Source organism: Polypterus senegalus, chromosome 10, assembly GCF_016835505.1.
Source record: "Polypterus senegalus isolate Bchr_013 chromosome 10, ASM1683550v1, whole genome shotgun sequence".
Taxonomy (NCBI): Eukaryota; Metazoa; Chordata; class Cladistia; order Polypteriformes; family Polypteridae; genus Polypterus; species Polypterus senegalus.
In genome coordinates, this window is record NC_053163.1 from 4,194,366 (window position 1) to 4,204,664 (window position 10,299).

General features: G+C 48.6%; 1 protein-coding gene across 1 annotated transcript in view; it reads left to right on the forward strand.

Moving 5' to 3' along the window:
• The window catches only part of ppp4cb (protein phosphatase 4, catalytic subunit b), a 29,773-nt gene extending 23,217 nt beyond the window's left edge, over window positions 1–6,556 (forward strand). The window contains exons 7-9 of the mRNA XM_039764942.1: window positions 1,119–1,245; window positions 1,331–1,520; window positions 5,207–6,556. Coding sequence (XP_039620876.1) covers window positions 1,119–1,245; window positions 1,331–1,520; window positions 5,207–5,336 — 447 coding nt within the window. The 3' untranslated portion in view covers window positions 5,337–6,556. The remainder of the gene's footprint in view (window positions 1–1,118; window positions 1,246–1,330; window positions 1,521–5,206) is intronic.
• The last annotated feature ends 3,743 nt before the right edge of the window (window positions 6,557–10,299 follow it).

A 10,299-nucleotide genomic window follows, 5' to 3' on the forward strand; every position in this document is an offset into this window, starting at 1 on the left:
TGCCATGGCAACCAGAGACCTCTAACATGTGGCACCGGGGCACTGCACACAGCAACGGGCGTTTTATGTTGATTTTATGTGAGAAACCATTGCTTTGTGTGCTTTTCAGAAAACTACCCGACAGCAGCTCACCACTCGCTGCCTCCCAGCGCTGCCGCTGCGATATGTATGACACACACTGACCACGCACTGCATGCAGCTGAAAACATTTTATGTTGATCTGTATGCTTTTTCAAAAAACATTTTTTTTTTTTTTTTAGAAAAATATTCAGCCCTGGGAGAAAAAGAAAAAACAATCAATCCATCAACCCTTGGTGATCCACTTAGTCAAACATCCGGGACCATTAAGTGCAAAAGTAACTCGCAACCAACCCACAGTTTGACAAACTCTGCTTTAGCATTTACTGCCTGAGATTTGTGCTCTCTCATGTAGTAGACTGATAAAGCACAATAAGGAAAAAGTGAGTGTATAATAAAAAGGAAAAGCAAACGATATAAGAGAACATGAAAGATGTGATCGGCAGTTTATGCAAAAGCTCATCGGATGCACCAACTCCTATAATCGGACTTCCCTGCTGTCACATTTGTAGCGTGCTTGGGACACTTTAAGCTGGTTGCACATTACATGGCTTCTAATTTGAGGGGATGACAAACTTGACAAGTGCAGTTGCTGAATCTGACGACTAGGAATTGCAGCTGGATGGCATCTGTTGTGATGCGTTAAACATGAGCCCGGCCTCTCTCCTGTTTTATGTGGTCCTTGTTTCCTCCAGACCACATTGTATGTCATTATACTTTCGGCTGAAGTGCATGTTGGTTTCATTTGGCGCAAGAACGAAGACTTGACACCAAATCCGACCTGTTTTTAATTTGTCGGGGCGAGTCGTAGAGGAATGCGACTGGTGGTTTAGGGAACCTGTGGCGACTGCCCTGTACTTGCGAAGATTATGTCGAAGTCAGTGACAGAAAATCGCTGGAAAAGTCATATAGCTGAACGGGGGCTTAAGTACAACCATGTAAATAGCTGAAGACACCTCAGAACTTTGCTGATCCAATGGTAAAGTTTGGGTTCCTACCCTCTAGTCTTAACCTTTTTTTTTTCCTTTTTGTTTTCACAGATTTTTTGTGTACACGGTGGCTTGTCCCCCTCAATCCAGACCCTTGATCAGATCCGAACAATAGACCGGAAGCAGGAGGTTCCCCACGATGGACCAATGTGCGACTTGCTTTGGTCTGACCCTGAAGGTGAGATGCTTGTTTTGAGAGTGGCCATATGTCTCTGCTGTCTGCCTTCTCCTGCTCACTTTGCGTTTTTTTTTGTCTCTTTCAGATACGACTGGGTGGGGTGTGAGCCCCCGTGGTGCCGGTTACCTGTTTGGAAGCGACGTCGTTGCGCAGTTCAATGCTGCCAATGACATAGACATGATCTGTCGAGCTCACCAGCTTGTTATGGAAGGCTACAAATGGCACTTCAATGAGACGGTGCTCACCGTCTGGTCAGCACCCAACTACTGCTACAGGTAAGGTGACCACCAGGTTATCCTGACCACAGCATTAGACTTGAGGGGCTTTGGGGTAGTGCTTGGTTGGGCTTATTCTCAACTTGTGGCTCTTCTTGTGCTGGTAATTCTATGATCATTTATCATGAGTACAGTAAAGCCTGTGTCATGGTGGTGGTAGCCATAAGCTGGGGTACCCCATTGTAATATCCTTCTACTTTAAACCCTAAAAGCCGGAAGGGCTATGAAGCTCCGCTTTTCACATCCATACCTCGAATGAAAATTGGGGCCCTTCTCCTCCACAAGAGGTTTTTGGGCATCCTGAGATCGTAGATATCTCGCTGTGCACATCATGCCAACTAAGATGACAAGAAAGGAAGAGGGTCACATCTGCCATTATTTTTTTTTATATCACAGTTCTTCAGCAGCAGTCTTGATTGCTGTGATTTATAAAGGCAGAATATGAAGATGTGGAGGTGCTCGCTCGCTCCCTCGTTTTTGAAGTGATCTTTTATGAGGTGCAGGCATACTAGTGGATGAATAACATGGCGGCTAATCAGATGTCTGTCACTCTCCCCTGTTTATTAAGGTGGTGTGAGTGCCAGTGTCTGATTCTTGGCGTGGTACGTGTGTATAAATTGAAACTTACAAGGAGAAAAATTATTTTTATCGGTACTCCCATATATTGCAAAAATGATTCAATCAAGTAGGAGCACGAGTCGTATTGCCAGATATGGAGAATCCAGTAAAGTTCTTCCATGCACTTGCACCCAACGTGCAACACGCCGCCACTCTCTAGCACTGTGATCAACCAAAGAGTGCCAAAATCTGTACATTTAAATACCTAAGGGACTGGCAGGTGAGGGTATAAAGATAGCGAGCTTGGAAAAATAAGTCGAGACCCCTTGTAATGGGACTGGTCTACTGTGTGGAACTGTGGGAGATCTGGTTATCCAACCAGGTACGGTCACCTTAAATAGTCTTCAATGTCTCGGCACAGTTCATCCACACATCGGGCGTGTTTTCTTGTGCCTCGATTTCTGACAGAAACTTGATTTCTAAAATGCCACGTACAGCGGGTATAGAAAAGAATGCCCCCCTTCGAAATATTCCCATTTTTTTTTGCTTTACATCCTTAAATGAAAACACACAAACCAATATTTTTTCCAGCTTTACTTACTCAATGCAATCTCTAACATCCAAGTGAAAAATCTCACCGCTACAGTTCAGAAGAATTTTAAAAAATAAAAAGCAAGAAATCCTGATATCAATAAAGGATCACCCCCCTAAACTCAGTCAGGTGTCAGTGCCCACCGTGTCCATTGCGGTTACTGGCTGTTCTCAGTTGTAATGAGTGTGATTAGTGAAGCTGTTCCTGGTCCATTCATTCCTCTGCTTGGTAGTACAACTGACTGTGGGTGGTTAGCCACTTTCAGAAGATCTCAGGCATAGAGTTGTGGACGGACATAAGGCAGGACATGGAGACTAACATCTCGGCGGCTTCATTAGTCCCACAGTAAAGTCCATCATAAAGAAGTGGCAAGTGTTTGGTACTACTAGGATCCTCCAAACTGGATGGAAGAGCAGGGAGGACACTAGGAAGAGAGGCTACCGAGAGGCCAATGGCCACTTTGAAGGAGTTACAGGATTTGATGGCACAGAGTGGTCATTAATGGTGAGCAGTTGACAACAATTTCACAAGCGCTCCCCCATTGTGGCTTGCTCGGGAGGGTCGCACTTCTCAAGAAATGCCACATTAAGGCTCGTTTGAGCTTTACCAGAATGCACCTTGAAGATTGTGATGCCAAGTGGGAAAAAAGGGCTTATGGTCAGACAAACTATTTGGCCTCAATGCCAAACGGTACACCAATGCAGCTCATCATACCGACAGTAAAGCATGGAGGGGGCAGCATCCTTGTGTGGGGGGGCCTGGGGCTCTCGTTAGGGTAGAAGAAAAAATGGATGGGCAGAATCCTGTCAGATTCTTGAGGAACATCATCTACCCTCTGCCAGAAAGTTGAAGACGGGCAGAATGTTCACCTTTCAACACGACAACGACCCAAAGCACACGGTGGCTGGAGTAGAGAAAAATGAATGTCCTGGTGTGGCCAATCCGAGCCCAGACCTAAATCACACTGAAAATGGAAAGATCTGAAGGTAGCAGACCACCAACGCTCACCATCCAATGTGACCGAACTTGAACAGTTAAACTGTAAAGAAGAGTGGGCGCTCAATCTGGGTGTGCAAAGCTGATAGAGAAGAATCAACAGACTGAAGGCTGTCATTAGAGCAAAAGGTGACATTGACATGGCGGGGGTTGATCCTTTATTAATCTCAGTAGGTCTTGTTTTTGATCATGTTTCTGAACTGTAGCTGTGGTATCTGTCACTTGGATGTTAGAGGTGGCATTGAGTAAGTAAAGCTGGAAAAAATATTGGTTTATGTGTTTTCATTGAAGGGTGTAAAGCAAAAAAATGGGAATACTTCAAAAAGGTGGGGTTGGTTTTTTCTATACCCTCTGTAAACCTCCATTCCAGTTAGAGGTATTACCTCATCCGCCTCGGAGTACGTGGATTAACGGGTAGATTCCTCCATGAGCCACATAAACCCTTAACTGGGTTACTGTTGCGGATTTTGTAGTCGGCCCACGGCCGTTGCACTCGCAGTTATTTGCTTTGCACGTCCTTTCGGCAGCCATGGGTAGAAAGATGCATTTCCAGAGCTGCATGTTTGAGGCGATTGTTTTATTGATTGTCTGGAGTGAAGTAATAGTCTTTCTCAATATTTCAGAAAACGACAAAATTATTGAGGTTGAGCTGAACGTCCAGTGCGAAATGTGGCAACGTGATCTTGAGGGCTGTAGGGTGACCCATTAAAGGGTGTTAACATAGTCTGATTACTTTTTAAAATAATTAGTAACCTGTTCCAGTATGTCTGCTATATTCTTATCCCGGCAGCACTGGGTGTAAGACAAGAAGCACACGTGCCGGTATGCCGATCCTCTGGAGGGTTCAGTTGCTCTGCCAGGCTGTATGCAGTCTGGTAGTGCCACGTGCCAGCAGCCATACTTGCGTGCACCTCAGAACAGGTCACCTGCCTGAAGCTAAGCGTGTTGGATTAAGTGCTGGAAGAGGTGTTTGTGTGGCCAGCAGGGGGTGCTTACCCAGTGGCCTGAATGTGAACCCCAGTGAAGTGAGGCTGTAAAAATGGCACAGGCCGTCCGTCACAGGAGATGTTAAACCGAGGTCCTGACTCTCTGTGGTCATGAAAGATACCCCGGGCATCCATCGTAAAGAGTAAGGGTGTATCCCGATGTCCTGGCTAAGCTGCCCTTCATGGCCTGGACGTTCCGGACCCTTTAATCATTCTCTCTCTCTCCACTTCACCACCTAATGGCTCCTGTGTGTCCCATCAATCCTGGTGGATGCTACACATTGGTGGTGTGTGAAGTGGCTTCTCGGCTACCTACAAAAAATGCTAGATCAGTATAAAGAATTATTACTGTTAAACATTTATGAACGTCACAGGCGTCCTGCTCATTTTCAGATCCATGGTGGCTGCTGGTGACGTTTTTAACTTTTGTGCAGTTTAATGACAAAGCAGGACCCCAGAAGATGTGGAGGTTGTTGTTCACCTTAACCCCTGGGGTGTGTGTCGATGTTCACGCACTCAGTGTTTGCCTCCTCTCCTCTTGCTCTTCTCTACAGATGTGGCAACGTGGCGGCCATCTTGGAGCTGGATGAGCACTTGCAGAAGGAGTTCATCATCTTTGAAGCTGCCCCACAGGAGACCAGGGGCATTCCTTCCAAGAAGCCAGTGGCGGACTATTTCCTATGATGTGCTGAGCCAGCCCTCTTCAAGCCCCCCCACCACCGACCCCTTATCCTTCCATCCTTGAGTCATCTCTCCAGACGCTGCACAAGTCTCGCGTGACGGGGACCACCGTTACCCCCTCTTCTGAACTTTCCTCAGAAAAGTGACCACACAGACCTCTCTTTCTTTCTTTTTGGTCCAGAGCTGGGAAGCGGCACCCTGGACCCCCCCCATCCCCAGCTATACCTCCCTTGCCCTACTAGTTTTTATATTCCTTTTGTATTGGTGTCACGGACGCACACACCCTTGTGGTTCCCCTTTGAAGCCCCTCTCTGACGTCCCTATAGAGCCCCCATGTATAGGGGTGGGGGGGTTAGTAGGTTCGGGCGCTTGTCTTATTTAATTAAACGCCAGGCCTGGGATGCACTGATGCAGCGGCCCGTGTTCAAACGCGTCCGGAAGGGGCCGTGGTAGAGCCCGTGACTCTCGTGGTGCCCCTCGCCCGCCGTCACGTTGGTTTGACTTTCGACGAGCCTTGGCCTTTGATTCAGGTTGGTCAGCTCTTCCCGACGCTTGGTTCTGATGTGAGGATTTTGATCCGTGACAGGCCGGGCACAGAGCATTGAGGGGGTGGTCTAGCCGACTTGATGTGAACTGAGCTTCTGCGGGGTCTCGGCGCGCCTCCCTTACGCTTTGTTTCTTTGAGACACGTGGCCGCCGTCGTCGTTCCTCTCCGCTCTTTTTATGGAAATGGCGACTTGTGGTTTTCCACGTGCCTGCTGTTCAAGTAAATGCCCGTCGAGCAGTTATGGACCAAGTTGGTGGCACTGGTGAAGGTGCCCTAGCTGTCTTGTGATCATCTGCCCCTCCTCGTGACCCCTGGGGGGTAACTGGCCACCTTTCAGTTTTTAATAGACTCCCCCCCCACACACACACACCGTTTTGTGTTTTTTTTTTTTTTTCTCTCCTGATATCCAGCAGAGGGCGCCTTCATTGCTTGAAGCTGACCAAAGGAAAGCAAGTCAGTCGGATGAGAGGATCTCGAGTCCCCCCCCGTGGACCACCCTGGTCTCTAACTTTATATATAAAAACCCCATCCTTCTTTTCTATAACACCAAACACCAAGACTTGTGGTTCTTGGTCTTTTTTGACCTCGTTTTGGCTCTGATTTCCTCCCACTAGAGGCTACCTCTGCCGTGTAGGATGTTTGTCTGTCTTTTTATATATAAATATGTTGAAGTCTATTGAGTGTCGTCTTGGTTTTTCTTTTTGGTGGGATGTTGAGGTGGGGGCACTTTTAGAGATGGCGGGGTTGGAGGGAGGCAGCGAGTCTTTCTAAAACGGGTTCTCCTCCCCTGCTCGGGCTCATTTTATTTGACGCTCTCGTGTCTCCTTCATCTGTGCGCACCTGGCACTAGGTGGCGCTCGTGTTAAAGGTTTGCACTGGGGGTTCATTTTCACAGAATAAAAGCAACTTTGGAATTTTTTTTTATTTATTTCTCGTACATTCCATGGCTGTTTACGTGTGGTGTGTTTCCTCCTGTGGCCAGCAGAGGGGGTGTGGATGTAGGTCTTTGTGCGCGTGCTCGCTCGCTCGCTCGCTCGCTCTCGCTGACTGGGCAGTAATCACCTGAAGATCTCAGGTCTGTGTTTTCCTTGGTCCTTTGTGGAACGGGTGGGCAGCTGGTGGAGGTTGTCATGGTAACCCCCAGCTTTCAGTCCTTGCCCCCCATCCTTCAGTGTGATGTTTCAAATTGCCACCTCCAAAACCCCCTATCCAAAGGGGTGACTGTTTCAGGTGGTCTTCCTTTAGCCTTATGAAAATGTGCTGTAAAGGGGGTGTCTTTATGATAGTCTGGTCTGGAAGGGTATCTCAGGTGAGTGTGCACCAGTCTACCCAGTATCTTCGGTTTCAGACAGTCCAGTCTACTCCAGTTATTGTTGATATAAGAGAATGCAAACTGGACAGCAGCAGGGTGTGGAGCGTAAATGTGTGTACCAGTTAGCCCAGTATCTCGATACCAGACAATCCAGTCTGTTTGGTAATGGGGGGTAAACTGGACCAGTGGTTGGTAGAGGAGAGTTCAGACTGGATTTCACGATGTTGATGATGGAGTTGGTTATGGACAGCAAGTGTATACCAGTTTGCCCAGCATCAATTTATCAAAGGGTCTTGTCTCCCCAGTTTACTTGGTGGTGACTTGACTACTGGCTGTCGAGATGGTTTGTGGTCTCTGAATGCTCGCTGGGCATGCTGCCAGTAGGCTGGGGTCAGTCCAGTGGTGCCCAGTTGTAGGGCAGTAACTTGACTGGTGGATATCAAGGGCATAGAAGACTGCAGATGGAGGAGGCAAACTGGACAGCTGGGTTGGCAGAGTGTGGACGTTACACTAAACTGGGGGTCTAATGGGGACAGCTTGTGTGTTTACAAGAAAGTCCAGTTTAGCCAACATCACTCTTGACTGGCGGACATGGACAACATTGACCAGTTTAACCCAGTTTCTCATCCATGCCCAGACTCCCCTCTTAGTCTGATCTTGGCTTGGCAGACCCGGACCCTTGGAGAATGGAAACTGGACACCAGTATGTGGGCATTGGCTGTGAGCTGGAGTCTTGTTAGACAGAGTGAGCCCAGTTAAACCAGTATCTCAAAATCAAGACAATCCAGTCTACTCCAGTTACCAGTGGTGGGCACTGAGCGAGTAGGAGAATGTAAACTGGACTTGAGGGTGGTGATGTAGCTGCTCCAGTCTGGTATGGACCGTGAGTTGACACCAGTCAGTCCAGTTTACCCAGTGTCTCCTTATCAATGGAGTCTTGCCTTCCCAGTTAGCATGATGGCGTCTTGACCACTGGGATGGTGTGTGGACTCTGAATGCTGTTTGGACTGACTGGTGAACTCTGCGTGCCCAGTTTGCCCAGCATTTCCAGTCTCTCGAGTTTGTAAGTTGACGAGTGAATGTTGAGAGTCGAAGCAGCTTGTAAATCTCTGATGCCAACTGGATACCCTCTGGATACCCTGAGTGGCAGGGCGGGCTGGAGGCAGTCATGGACAGTTAGTGTACCAGTCAGACCAGTTGAACCAGTATGTCCAATCTCAGTGGCAGTGGTTTGACTGGTGCCTATTAAGTTGGCTGGCGGACTTTTTTTTTTATTTTAAATCCAGACTGCTCTGCTCACTGGAAGTCCTGAAATGGAAACCAGCTGGCCCAGTGACTAATGGGAGAGCTGGACACTGGTAAGTGGACGGAGTGCAGTTGAAATTCCAGTGTACGTGGCATCAGGCCAGTCTCCTGTGTGGCATTGCCCTAACTTGGACAGCAGGAGCCTGCAGCTCCAGGATGGTAGGTCACGGGCACAACCTGAAGCTGGCACGGGCCGGCTGTCTGTGTCAGGTGGCATCAGTCCAGTCCTCCTCTCTTCATATTGTCATAACTTGCCTTGTGCAGGTGGAGTTAAGAGCCAGCAAAGCTAGAGGGTGGGATGGCACAATGGGCACAGAGGCTTGAATGGATGGTGTGTACCAGAAGGTCCAGTTTATGCTGGTAGTTGGGTAACTGGGTAGACTGGACCAGTGGGTTTCGTGCTCATTGGACAGCCGTGTGTGGAAAGAATGCAATTGCCTGAACTGGACAGGGTGAAAGGTATACTGGCTGAGCTGGTGGGCTAGAGCTTCAGCTACTGTCAAAGGGCACCAAATAGGAGGATGGATGGGTGGTCCAGTACCAGCCTAGGAAGGTAGAGGACCAGCACACGGGCCCAGTATGGACAGACCACGCGGCATGGAACATCTGCTACCCACTTTCTCCAGTGGGGGAAGGCTGGCACAAAGACAATGGGAGGGTATTGATTTGGCTGGTTATGTGGAGTCAAGGGTGGCACTGTGGGCACCACTGGGGGCCTGCTTTCAAATTCCAGCCCTGGGTGCAGTTTGCATGTGCCCCTGGCATCTTGTAGACAGAAGATTAAATTGGGTCAGTCGATGACTGAAAGGGTGGGTTACCCTCTAAGCCTTGTCCTCTGGTGCTGCTCGGCCCACCCTACTGCACAGGCACACCAAGGAAAGTAATTTTCCACAATATGCCATCTCTCCTTGGAACATGGCATTCATTCTTTATTGATGGATGAGTGCCAAGCAAGTCTGAGCATCCAGCTGTGGCACGAGGCCGGTCCCGGAGTTATTCAGATGCCACTTGTCCTTCAGCTTCGTTTCACACTGGCGAAGGTGGAGGACTTCGCTCCCCCAGGCTGCCAGTTCAGTTCTCACCTCCGCTGCACGGAGGGACCCCGAGCGCCTCACTTGACTTGTGCTCAAGTTGTAAAAAGTTCAATCCAACGGTGCCCATTTAGACCCCCCTTACACAAAGACAGTCAAGCCAACTATAAAATGGTGATGACAGACCACTTAATCGTGGCTGGGCTGCCAGTCTGGCACTGGGCACCCACAGATGAAAGGAACATTTGCCAGCATTTAGTATTCTTGAAACGTATAACCCACTGTGGACAGCCTGGTGCCATTTAACATGCCACCCTGCTGCTTTACCACACATTAACATGAGGTCTGCCAACCCAACCAGAGCAAGGCAGCCTGGCAGCTGTGCCCACCAACACTGATGCTGCTCAGACAAGCGAATTGTGAGAACACCGTTTATTGGATATAGCGCCTTTTACAGTACATACCCACCCAGATGCATTTTATATAAAAACATTTATTATACAGGGCACAAATGTGCCCAGTTCCCCACTCTTCATGCCAGTCATCTTGGTTTTATTTGTATGAAAGTCCTTAATAGAATTAAGACCACTGGTCAGCTGTGCCCATCTCGTGATGTCCATCTCCATATACACTCTGTCCCAAATGGCTTTAATCCACATTGGCACGGCGCTGTGCCACTCCACATGAGGCTGAGCAAGCTGGATTTTCAAAGCCCCCAATTCCCCCGGGCTGCCCCACCAGATGCAGTGACTGCTCTCGACATTTGCTGGC